We start from the raw sequence: 13,924 nt of genomic DNA, 5'->3' as shown, positions 1-13,924 counted from the left end.
AAGGAATTATGGAAGGCACAGCAGGAAAAGGAAGAAGAAAGGCACGGCACTGGCATGAGATGGGAGAAACTTGAGTTTGACAAATTCATAAGACAACCATATCGACAAGGATACATTAAGAACATCATAGCATAAAACAATGTGTCACTCAAGACTATGATTAATATAGCATGTCCTGTAGATAGAATGTCATAAAATGACACCATATCTAAGACAGGACGAATGCAACTTCACAAGATGTTGCTGAGATTTCTGTGAGGCAGGTCATGATCAGAAGTTGGATTTAATCAAATAAGGCAACAGCACATACCTTGATAATGATTTCCTGCAATGTGGAGCCTGAAAAGAGCTCTGAATCTCTACTCTCTGCATGAACATCAGACTATTTACAATTGAAATAGTATTCTGTGAATTAAACCCTCAAAATTTCACAGGCAAGTGCAGTAAACTATTGAATAACACCGTTCAACTCTTAAATTTCCATTTCTGTTCTTTTTACCCGTTCTACTAGTCACCAAAACCAAGCATTGCAGAAATGGGTGATATCCAGTTATATAAATCCATGGACTTTACTAAAGATTTCTGTTAGGACTGGTAATACTCTTTCGGAATTTGAGGGCAGCACACGCAGCATCCAAAGATGAGAAAATATTCAATCTCTATGAACATAAGTGAATTAATAGAAAAAATTTAAATAACAGAAAAAATGAAAAGTATACTTAATCTGGTCTAAAGTGCTATCCTGACATTCTATATCCTTGTTTCTCTGTACAGAAAAAACTTTCAAGACTATACCAACCAATTTCCTCGCGAACTCGATTAAGGTTCTGAATTGAAGTGTCTGTAGCAGGATGCATTCCATAATCTTCAACAGGAGATGATATTAGAACCATAGCTAATTGCTTTGAGGCTTGAATCAGACATATTTGTCATCCATTTATGAGGACCATTGGATTCCCCCAATATATTGTATGCATATGAAGGCCATCTTACATCCACGCCACACGAGCTTGTGACACCAATTCTAATCATCTTCTGTGTTCTCTCAAGAGCTATGAGGCTTGAAAATGTTGAGAAACTATTCCCGACAAATACATCAGCCTTTGAGCAAACTTCATAATCTATTGCTGACTGAATGAGATATGGGTATTTCTTGTAAACTCCATCAACACTGAGCTTCTTCTTCTCAACAGGAAGCAAACCTTCCTTCCACCCGGTGAGTATAGAAGAATCTTCAAGAAGACTATCTGCCACAGCAAGATAAACAACAATAGGACTTTTTAAGCCAACAATGTTCCCTACTCTCTCCATGATCTCCTGCTTGCTACTGCAAATTTCACTAACATTTAATCTTTGCTCTAACTTCTTACAGTGAATCATCCAATCTATCTCTATTCTCATGTGAACCGCCACATAAGGCACTGGCTGCAACCAAGAACTATCAGGATCGACACCACCCTGAGCAGACTGAGATTTGCTCCTCAACTCTTTTCCTACTTCTCTAATCTTAGACACAACTTTATCCGCCTCTTTAGTTATCTCATCAACCAAAACCAAGCATTCAAAGACCCTGGCATAGTCCTTAACTGGCCAATGATCATGCCACAAAAAGGGGTTCTTCCCAACTATTCTTATTACCTCGTATCCATTAAATGAATCCTCGCTAAACTCTTTCAATTGATCCAAATCCCTCTCAATTGTCCACTTCCTCCCACTTCCCTTCTGAAGCTCATACACTCCAGTCCGATTCCGAAGATCTGAATAACGGCCCAACTGCACAAATCCATTACAGAGGGCATTAAACCTCTCAAATTGAAACACCTTGTCGAAGGAAATAGGCTGGAGGCGATCTATTTCCTTATAGAACAGGGAAGCACTTAAACTAGGCATTAGCAGAGTCCGATTCAGCATTCTAGCAGTTAGACAAGCTCTCGCAAATGCTATCTTTTGATTGTTTAGTCCCCATACTATCTGAGGAACTTCTAAGAATTTTTCTTTACGAATTCCATTATCAGAATCCAAGGACAAAGATCGGCTATGAATCAAATCAAGATTGTTTTTATCTACCCCACCATAGCCAGAGAATGAAGGAAGCAGCACAACTCTAAGAAACAGAGCAATCACAATCAAAGCAAGACCTTTACATGTTATAGAATTCAAGTTTCTGCCGAAGAACATTGGATACTTGCAACTAGAGGGCATGTCCATCTAAGATTCCCCTCACCAAACAATCAAACCACTCTTATAACCAACATTCTTGCTGACAAAATCGCAACCAGCCCAGTTCAGTTACAATTGTATAAGCACGTACCCCAAATATCTATCACTCTGAAACTTAAATAACCACAGCTTTCTAATCCCCATCTCTGGAAATCATTTGATCAGAAGCTTGCTTTTCACTACACATCAAAAAATCTGCATGACCAGGAGAAGAGAAAAGATCATCAGAACCAGTTTAAACACTATAGCACAGAATTCATCAATTTCATGAATATGCCACACATCCAAATAGCATTAACATATGACTGATTACCATAATACAATTTATGAAAGAGTGGCCATTCAAACTCAGATGCCAAATTCAAACCAAAGCAAAAACAAGAAGCATGTGACTCCATTAAAAAAAGCGCACTCTTATGAAGATCAGAAACCAATAAAGCCCATATCTTTACTCGGTCAATGTTCTGGATAGAAGCAAACAACAGATAATCCAAAAAAACAACGATAACAATGCCAAGCTACAAGAAAGAAAGAGACACATAGGAACAGATTTTGCATGATGTCTCACCTTTGAAACCTGAATAACAGAGTGGTTCCAGGAAAGATACAGTCTTTTAAATCCAAATTGGTGTTGGTGTCAGATAACAAAAAGATTCAGAATTTTCTTCAAAACCCCAGATACCAAAAGAGGGCCAACAAGAAAATAACAAGATGATGATGATCATGCATGAACAGGAATCTGAAAAAAACTGAATTCCCTTGAACCAAAAGCAAGACAACCCTTCAACATCATGACAACAATGAACTCAATATCACCCTGACCCTTTTGTCTAAAATTTTCAAAGAAGGAAAAAATAAACAAATAAAAGGAAAGGAATCTGCAGTGGTTGATGATTAGGAAAAGGGAAAAGAAAAGGACTTGAGAGGGAAGTGATAATGGATAAATTTTAGAGTATTGAATGAGTAGCCTTTTATGGTAATATATATATTGAAATAAAAAATATTTTTTTCTTATTTTTCTCTTTTTTATATTTATTATTTTTATAAAGCAAGTATTGATAATTATTTCTTTACTATTGTAAATTTTCCCTTGAAAGTTGAGAAAGGTGATGATATTGTAGGCTTTTACTACCTAATCATTTATATTTTGCACTTTGTTCTTGTGAGTTTGGGTGGGTATTTTCATGTGGGGTTACCATTTACCAATAGTGAGTGCCTTCTTTGTGCAATTTGAAACACACCAAACAGTCCAACAACACAAGGGCACCATGTTTTTTGGGAGGGTATGTTTCAGGGTTTTAATTTTCAATACTGGTTAAGGTTTGGATAATAATGTTGTATCCATTTATAAAACAACTTCTTATTTAAATCGGATTTAAAATTAAATTATTTAAAAATTGATATGGCATGATCTAGTTTACTTGACCCATTTAAAAGCAACTTAAATAATTATTAAAAAAATTAAGGATAAAATTAAAAAAAAAATTAATGAAATTGAAAGATAAAAAATAAAAAAAATAAAAACTAGAAAAAAAAAGTTAGAGCACATGCTTTATTGTTACCTAATCTAAGTTTAAAATTAAATTTTATGGGAGTTGAACTGATATAATTCAATTAACTTAGTAGGCTTAAAAACAATTTAAATAACCATTGAAAAAGATTTAAGGATTAAATTGAAAAAAAAATTGATAAAAAAATAAAAAAAAATAAAAATGAAAAGGTGAAAGAAAAACCAGGGAGGGCATCTATGAATAATAAAGCAGGTGCATTGCACCCTAGATATTTAGTATCGATTATAAATTTTAATTTTTGTATAGTGATTATGGAAGTTTTTTTTTTCTTGATTTTTTAGATCTGTTCATTAGGATTAGTATTTTTAAAAAGTTATTAAACTTTTTAAAATATACTAAACTTAGTTAAAAACGAAATTTAATCTCAATTGAGTGCCTTGCAAACTAGTTTGCAAATACACCCTTGTTATTGAATAAAAAAATGACTTTGATGCTATTGGATTTACTATATACAATTCAGTCAAAAGAATATGTTAATTTTCAGGCAATTTCTTCCCATTTTTCAACACAAAGCTGGAAATTCGTTGGCCTTCCCCTGGTAATTTGCTTCTGGGTCACGTTGAGCTTTGACCATGGCCACCAGACGAGTTGCAGCATATTTTAAGCACAACCCATGACTGATTGTCTTCTTGAGTGAGAAGACAGCTTACAGTTCAAAGCATTGAACCAAGAAAAGCAGAGAAGGATAAGTTTTAAAACTATCAACTTGTGCCGAAGCATCGAGAAGAGAGGGGACAAATCTTGAACTTGAGCATGCATGCATGCATGAGAGAATTTTGAAAACAATATATAGGTAAGCATGCTACCCATCTCATTCTTTTACCCTTTGATCAGAAATAAAGTTGATTTCAATGCACACAAATTAATTTTAAAATACTATTAAGCATCAAAAGATTCAGTTGTTTTTTGACCTGAACTCAAGTATTTAAATTTGAATCACCTGAACAACCAAAGAGGGAAGAATGGGATGAAGAAAAGCCAAGAAAATAAAATGTGGTGGGAAAATGGGGGAAAAAATTGAACACAAAGCACCATTTGGAAAAGGGTCACCATTCTTCTACATCAAACATGTAATTAAAATCTTGAATATAGCCAGTCTTGCTTGATGATTGTTACCAGCCTAGAAGTAAAACAACAAGTTGGAAAGCATCAAAGCCACCCTTCCACCTTTTCAATGCTGTACAAACTTCTGTGATGAAAAAAGAAAAGGCAGTAGCCGATAGGAGAGGCCATTGTTGACAGCTGATAGATCACGAATCATCCTTTCCATGATAATGTGGACGAAGGTGGAGGGCTCCCATTTATGATGTTGATGGGCATGGGAAATACAAATGGCGGAAATTGCAAGGAGGGATAATGGCCAAGTGAAAGGACATAACCGCGAGTCCAACCTTAATTTTCAGCAGCAGGAAATAAATAGGAGTGTTAGTACTAGATTTGAGCAAGATATAAAATAAAAGCAGGAGAGAGAAGGTAAGTCCAACCAAACTGTCGTTCTCAGGGTACAAGCCTGCCACATGGATATACACGTGCAAGCTTATGGAGGGTATTTTTCAGATGAAAACTGACACCATGAATCTTGCCTGTCGTTTTATTCGTTTGATTTCCTCTTTTTAGGGTATGTTTTACAGTGTTTTATGGTTGTTTTTTAAATAATTTTTTATATTAAAATACATGTTAATGATATTTTTTATTTTTTTAAAATTTTTTTTGACATCAGCACATCAAAACGATCCAAAACATACAAAACATATTAAATTTTAGCAAAACAAAATTTAAAATTTTTTGGGAACGTGGTTTGCACCGCGTTCTTAAACAGTTTCTTAGTGGGTTTACCCATGTTGCGCCTTAAAAAAATTGATATTCATAATTTAAGATAATTTAGATTAAATTAATTAAAATATAATCTAAGATATAAAATCAAAAAAACCCTCATAAAGAAAAAAAATTATAAAATTCAAAGCCTAATAATCGAATGTTAAAGATGAAAAAAAAAAAAACACTGAAGAAAAATACCTGAGTTAGCTTAGAGTAACTTGACGAACTAACAATTTATGATATAAGATCAGAATAAAAAAAATACAAAAGGATGACCTAGTAAAAAAAACAAAGTTTAATGAAAAAATATAAAAAAAAAACCTTGAGTCAACTTTACCAAATTAAATAAAAAAATCAAATTGAATGAAATGCTCAAAGATAAAATTGTAATAAAAATCCAAACTTCAAAACGCATCAAAAGCCAAATAAACAATAATTAAAAGAAGAAGAACCATAATTGATAAGATTACAAATTGGAGGACACAATTTTTTTTTTAGAAGTTCCAGCGTATTTTTCTTGGAAATGAGAGAAGAAAGAAAAAACATCCATCACAGCCTAACCAAATCTTCTCCGTGAGCACACCCCGCACAGCTGGAAAGAGAACGACACATCACAGCGGAAGTAGGACTTTGGCCACCGCACAGTCCCTCATGCGTCACTTGAATTGCAAGGAGTAGAGGTAAGCAAAAAAATTGAAAAATCAATTAAATCGAAAAAAAATTGAAAAAACCAAACCATGAAAAAAAACCAATTAAACCGATTAGAATATTTTAAAAAATATTTGGTTCAATTCGATTTCGGTTTCATAAGCATGAAACCAAAAAACCTCAATCATACCGAACCGGTTTAGTTTAAAAATATAAAATAACCGAAACAAAAAAAACTGAACCGAACCAAAACTAAGCTTATCATAAAACCCATTAGAAAGCCCAAAAAACAATATAGTTTTCAGTTTTTCATATAAAATAATCAAATCAAACCGAACCGAAACTGATGGGTTGGCTTTTAGTTTTTAATATAAAATAACTAAACTGAAACTAGTCGGTTGGAACCGGTTTTGGTTCGGTTTCAGTTTTATTTTTTGTATTTTACAAAATTTCAGTTTTGTTATTTTTATAGTAAAAACCGAACCAAACCGAAAATGATCACCCCTAGCGCGGAGGCCATGACACTCAAAATGCACATTAGGTTTTCTTTTTAATAATATTTAAAAACTTAAAATTACCAAGCCGTTCCTAACAAAACCTAAAAATAACAACAAAATCAGTCTAAAAAACCAAAACATCATCGCAAATAGTCTTTACTTTTTGAAAAACAAAAAACAATTACTGTATGAATAATAATTTTTTTATATTTTAATTAGAGTTTATTTTTTAGTCTTATAAAGATGTATATTTTGATTTATAAAAACTATTTAAAAAATAAAATTTATAAAATTATTACTTTTATATAAAACGGTGAATCAATTAATATAAGTAGACGTAACTGGTTAAGTAATTAAGTAAGATTATTAGACTTTTACTTTATCGTGCTTTTAAAATACAACAAGATGAAAGTGTGCTCCTCACCTAATGTTTTTCAAACTATGTTATACTAATAATTTTTTATGTTTATTGTGCTAATTTGAAAAAAATATATATATACTTATTATGGCTGATCTCTCGGCATGTGTCCCTTGAACAGGATAGCATGTCCAAGAAAAGGGACCTCCACGGTGGCTCGCATAGCAAAGCATTTTGTCTGGAATTGCAGTGCATGTTGGGCGTCACAGTTGTTTGGGCAACTCACGCGGCTATCTATCTCCTCCTTGGAGCCTAGCTCCTCCCTCGTTATTCCTTCCTGTCTTGGAAGAAGAATCCAAGTCAACTATATATATATATCAAGTCCGATACAGAAAATAAATCCAAAGGAGGAAATAATAAGAAACATTTCTGAGAAAAATATAGATCCTACTAATGAATTTGTAGCTCATTGGAGCTAATATTTTTTTTTTAAAAAAAATTCAATCTTAAACATCTCTCGTAGTATAATAATAATAATAATAATAATAATAATAAGTTTAGCCACTAGAAACTTATATGGTCGTTAATTTCAAGGCCCGTGGGTTAGTTGAGATACATGCAAGCTGGCCCGGATAGTCATATTAATAAATAATAATAATAATAATAATATTCAATTATTGGAGCTAATATTTTTTTTTTAAAAAAAATTTCAATCTTAAACATCTCTCGTAGTATAATAATAATAATAATAATAATAATAATAATAATAATAAGTTTCGCCACTAGAGGCTTATATGGTCGTTAATTTCAAGGCCCGTGGGTTAGTTGAGATACATGCAAGCTGACCCGGATAGTCATATTAATAAATAATAATAATAATAATATTCAATTCTAGGAGCTAATTTCTCAAAAAAATTCAAGATGATTAGTGTTGTTTATTGGAGGTAAAAGTATTAGCATCTCCATTCCATCATGATTTAAAATTCAATTTAAATAGAGATATTAGTTTTCATAATTATTTTTAATTTTTAGACATTAATATAAAAAGAACACAAGAAACAAGTAAAAAACAAGTCTTAAACTAAAAAAAAATACCAAATATATAAACTGAAAAAACACATTTATAGTTTAAGTTTTTACCTGTCAGATTTATGATCTTTTTGGCAATGTCTGGCATAACTTTGCTGTGAAGCTGCAGTGGCCGGAAAGAGCAGTGGCCTTTTGCTACCAAACCATGCAAGATGCCTGAGCTGAGCAGGAAGTTAGCCCGTGAACTAATGTATTTTCTTGTTTGATGTAAATAAACGATTAAAAACAATGTTGGTTTAATGGCTGCTTTGTCTTCTTTGTTCTATGATTAACCAGCGGAGGGGTCTCCAAAATGTGAATTTCAGCTATCAAGAAACATTGAATCTTCTCAAAATATTATGGAAAAAAAATTAAGAATATAGATACCATGATAAAATAAACCTAAAATTATAGTGACCGGTATGAATTTCTTACAATTTGATTTGAGTCAACCAACTTGTTTCGTCGTTGCTAAAGTCTTTTGGTTTTTTAAGTTGCACAAAATAGAAAAATATATAAATATATTTGGTTGAAAAGATAAATAAAAAAATAAAATATTTTTTTTGAATAATTTTGGAATGAATTTATATACTAAATAGATGAAAACATGTCTAAAAATAATGAAAATTGCTAAATGATCATTATTGGTTGCCTAATATAAATATAAGAGAGAAAAAAGTTTAATGCTAGTAAAAGTTTGTTTAAAAATATTTTTTGTATGAAAATATATTAAAAAATTATTTTTTAAAAATTATTTTTGAACTATATATCAAAACAATTCAAAATAAAAAAAATTAATAATTAATTTAAAATAAAAAATATTTAAAACTTTTCTAAGACAAAACACACATCTAACACACGACAACTATACCAATATTTCATGTACTGACCCAAACTCGCCAAATTTTTGTCTGAGGATCAGGCCCATGTTCTTTAAAGTCTATGATTTGTTTATGGAAACTAAGCCCATTTTTCTGGGTCCATGTATGAAATACCTAGCATCAAGAACTCATGGTATTATTAAAACTCCAATTCCATAATCAAAAAAGAAAAGAAATCGAGTATCAAAATCACCATGTTAGCAAAGCTAAAGACGGATGGTCTTGAGAATCAATAGATTTAGCCATTTAGGCTCAGCAGAATCGTAAGTAGATATCATTAGAGCAAGGTTAAGTAAATCATCAGAGGGCAAGGTGCAAGATTGATCTTTATTCTTTTTTAGAGCAATTTCAATGCATATCACCTGGGTTACAAAAGCTATGAATATAGTTAACTTCTTGAAGAACAACTCCATGATTCGTGAAACTTAAAGGTTAATGCAAAATAGATGGTGAAAACCTAACCAGATTGGATTCTTCATTGTATGGCCCCGGTTCACATGCATTGTTTTGTGATCCTCTAACCAGGAGACCCAGAGAGACAGAAAGAGGTAGAACTTAGAAGGGTTTGCATGAACAACGACCACTGCCTCTCTCTCTCTCTCTCCGGGATTCATGTGAGAGGAGATATTAATCCCACGTCTTCGCACACAATTTAGAGAATTTAATTTAGGCGTCTCTGTACTGTGTATATATAGAGAGAGAGAGAGAGAGACTTGAGTCGGTTCAAATTTCCTTATAGCTTTAGGCCTAGGCTGCAGAAGTTTTCTGCACAGCCCAAGAGGAATGGATCTGGATTATGAGCTCATTGCAAGTTTTTTTGCCCTTTTGAGATGATCGCTTATATATAGAAAAGGTAAAGGAAATATATCAGAGTCCAGTGCTCGGTCATGATATTTGATTAAAAAAAAGAAATATATTAGCCAAACAATGTTCTCATATTAAACATTTTAATTTTACTACACATCTTTTCTCAATTATCTCATATATTATTTATCTCATATACATACTGACTTAAATAATAAAGAATCTATCCTTTTATGAGGGACTTGTTTTTTCTAGAACGATTAAGCCCATAATCAAGCCCACATATCTTAATCTATAATCATAACCCGTGAAAAACCCAATTCTTATATTAAGTTTTTTCACAACTTTATCATTTGGGGTTGTTTATTGGAACTAAACAAAAAACTAATTCATTCTTGTTTCACACCTTTCAATTTTCACCAAAAAACTCTTTTTATGACTGACTAAACTCTAAAACAAGGAAGAGTAATTGATCTCCATTTCATAGGGACTCCAACTCTCTCGGGTCTCAAACAACTTTCACATCAGATGCATATACTCAATGATGTTATTGCAATGATGCATCTGCATCTTTGCACTCATTTTTATGCATAACAACAAGCTTTCATACATACACCGCTGAATGTTTAATGAAAACTCTAATTTCATGAAGAGATAGAGTAGAATGACAAGGAAGCGAGTAACGATTGCGGTCCTATACTTAGAGACCGTTTGGCAACGTGGTGGCGTCCACGTTTCCTGCGATTTGAAGCTACAAGCTGTTTGGTAACACATGAACGCGAGTTACTGTTCACTGGGTCCCACGTGCTACAGCGTTTGAAACGCGAGAAAATGAGAAGCAACTCCTGCGTGCTTTCTGCGCGGTGAAATGATGCTACTGTAGTGAACAGTGGAGCATGGCTCCACTGTTCACTACACATTTTATTTTTTTTAAAACAGTGGAGGCATGCCTCCACTGTTCAATGAACAAGTTTTTTTTTTTTTTTTTAACCAGTACACTTAATTAATTTTACTTGCATTGTTTACGTGAACGTGAACAACAACTTTTTTAAAAAAAAAATTAGTTTAAGGTGAATTAAATTTACTCGTACTGTAATCTTAATTTTATTTTTGATAATATTTTACCTAATTTTGTAGTTCTTGTCGGATGAATTTTGTACGTAATGAAATTGTAGATAGTTTTTTGTTAAAGTTATTTTTTTATATAAAGTGTGATTTATTTTATGATGTAATAGCAATAGTTAAATCCATAATATTTAAATTAAAAACCATCAATATTAATATATATTTTTTAAAATTATTTTATAACCTCAATTTCAAAAGCATTCTTAACCAAACACATTAAAATTACTCTTTCTTCAACCTCAATTTCAACCACAGTTTTAACCAAACACCTATTTTTTCAAACCAACCTCAACTAAAAGTACTTTTTATAAAACAATTTTTTTTAAACCACAACCACAACCGCTACTGCAATACCAAACACACTCTTAGAATGAGCTAAAACCATTGTTCTCACATGAAACACTCCAAATAAGGATCTAGTTGCCATCAATCTCTGTTTGAGTTTCATTGTATCTCTTATAGAAAAAGGATCTAAGTAAGTATGAGATGAGATCCATAAATCAACAAGATCTTGAACACAAGCCCCATCAAGTGGGATAACATCCATTTTATTCTACAATACTACACACTCAACTCTTTAAAAACTATGTTTCCACAAACAGTAGCTTAAACAACTATGAAGAACTCACACAACTATGAAGAACTCACGTAACCTGATAATACATGCAAAACATAAGATGTATTCTAGAACATTATCACATTCTTAAGCCTGGTTTTATTTTTTATTTTTGTAATCCCAGCTTCGAACTCATCTATCATGTTAGCACAAGCCTTCCAACAAAAAAAAAGCATCACCAAACTTATTTTTATTATACAACAAAAAGATAAGCACCAAGATTTATCTCTAAATCTTCAACGAAAAATGCTAAATATGAAAAGGCTGATGAAATTTGATCAATCAAGTATCGTGGTTGATTTTGTTGCCGGAATATCAATATGATAGCCAATTAATTCTTTGCTAGGTATCCAGGTTGAAATTTTATTAATTTTATAATCAAGTACCTGTACTTTATAACTTTTTGTATTTGAGTACCTGTTTGATCTTTTTACTGTTTGAGCACTTGTACTCATAAAATGTTATCATTTTCATCACCTTTCGTTACAATTGAGCTGACATTCCAGTTACCTCCAGTACAAGTGGACCTTGTATCCGAAATGGCCATGATCTTGTCATTATTTAACTTTTTTGTTTTTCATCAAGAAATTAATAAATATATATATAAATAAATAAAACACAATTTTTAAGTCATTTATCCTGAGAAAAATCATGAAGTATGCCATTTATCTTCGTCGATTTCCAATACATGACTCGTTGACAGAGAAATAACTGCTCCATTATCAAATTTGTGACATAAATTAACAGAGGTACTTGATTGATCTAATTTTATAAATACAAGTACGTACTTGAATAGAAAAAAAAATAGTGCATGTACTCAAATAAAAATAATTATAAATTACAAGTAATTCATAGACCATTATAAAAAATAATTAATATATATGACAAAATAATATTTGTTATAGAGATTTTAAACAATGAATTTAATTAATAAGAAATGAAAATCATCACATATAATGATTTTTTATATATAGAATATTCCTGCCTTGGAATCAAAGTCCTGTAAAAAAAGAATTCACATAATTACTTTAGAATGTCCACTTTCATATACTATAATCCAAAACCAATGAATCTCTTCATAGATTAAACAAGAACCACAGTCAGGATGCTTGCTTAATTTATAAGAGATTCGTATGACAATCACCTTAGAAAAATCAGCCAAAAGATTTAGAATAATGCAACAAAAACCCCAATTCCAAACTAATTGGTGTTAATTACATGCATTCGTTCCAGACATTTGATATAATTATGCATTAAAATTTATAGAATTTAAATAAGTTCATTTTAGATAAAACTCGGGGTCACGTGATAGAATGAATTGATCTAGAAATTATTTTAAAAAAAAACATCAAAACCACTTTATTTAAGTTTTTTCTAAAAAAATTAATTTTTTTTGATAAAGTCACAAATTAATCTAAATTTTTTATTAAATCTAAAACTAATCAGATACTAAATCAATATATCAGTGTAGTGCTAACAAATTACATTGAACACGGCAAAACTAAAGAATAAAATGTTAACACTAATTACATGGTTATTGATACTTAATTATAACTGAATTTGTCCTATAATAAAATATTTATTAACAAGCTGAAGACACAGAAAATCAGAAAAGGTTAACTTAATTATTGATAATATTTGTGCAAAACAGCATGAGTATCTCGGTCTTTTCATGAACACGGTTTCCTTAAAAACCGGCCTCTACGCGGCCCCCACTTTATTCCTAGTTTCCACCGAACCTTCTGGATTCTTCCTCAACACTTCTCTGTTTTTTTTCCCCTTAAATTTCTATCATCATTATGCCCTTCTTCCCATGAGTGCCAAACAAGCAAACGCTCTTAGCAATTTTAACAGCATAAAGGGGAAATAAGTGAATTACTACTCTATCCTTATAGCTACTTCTTTTACTTAACAAAATGAAGAATATAAAACAACTAAAAACACATTATTAATTTATTTATTTTTGTGTTAATATAAAAAGATTTCAAGCTCTTAACTTACCAGCAAAGGATATTTTGAGTTTCTTATCGATATCCCACCAGCTAGGCACTTTCCTTGCATCCCACGTAAATTCCCTTTTATTTACCCTAAAAATCCAACTCACCGAAAGCACAATCTCTGGCTTTACTAAATTATATTCCAAGCCTATTAAATTGCTGAAAAGTTCATGACGCTGTATAATCAAATGATATTTTTATAAAAATAGTTATAAGCTTATAATCTTTAATTTAATTATTGAATTGGATTAAAATCTCGTTAATATATCTTAAATATCATGCTTTTTATAAAAAATTTAAGACAACAATATCCAAGTTTAA

General features: G+C 31.6%; 1 protein-coding gene across 1 annotated transcript; it reads right to left on the bottom strand.

Annotated features, from left to right (window-relative positions):
• Window positions 1-550: 550 nt before the first annotated feature.
• LOC7457629 (O-fucosyltransferase 23) lies at window positions 551-3,176 on the bottom strand. Its single transcript, XM_002321763.4, has 2 exons — window positions 2,789-3,176; window positions 551-2,415 (listed from the first exon to the last, which is right to left on the bottom strand). The coding sequence occupies exon 2, from the start codon at window positions 2,206-2,208 to the stop codon at window positions 868-870; it is 1,341 nt and encodes a 446-aa protein (XP_002321799.2). The 5' UTR covers window positions 2,209-2,415; window positions 2,789-3,176; the 3' UTR covers window positions 551-867.
• Window positions 3,177-13,924: the final 10,748 nt, after the last annotated feature.

Source organism: Populus trichocarpa, chromosome 15 (genome assembly GCF_000002775.5).
Source record: "Populus trichocarpa isolate Nisqually-1 chromosome 15, P.trichocarpa_v4.1, whole genome shotgun sequence".
Lineage (NCBI taxonomy): Eukaryota > Viridiplantae > Streptophyta > Magnoliopsida > Malpighiales > Salicaceae > Populus > Populus trichocarpa.
The sequence above is the reverse complement of the archived record's forward strand: the minus strand, read 5'-3'. Positions and strand labels throughout refer to the sequence as shown.

What these genes read in the sequence shown, in the direction of transcription:
- LOC7457629 (XM_002321763.4), bottom strand. Translation starts at nt 2,208, where the DNA reads ATGGACATGCCCTCTAGTTGCAAGTATCCAATGTTCTTCGGCAGAAAC.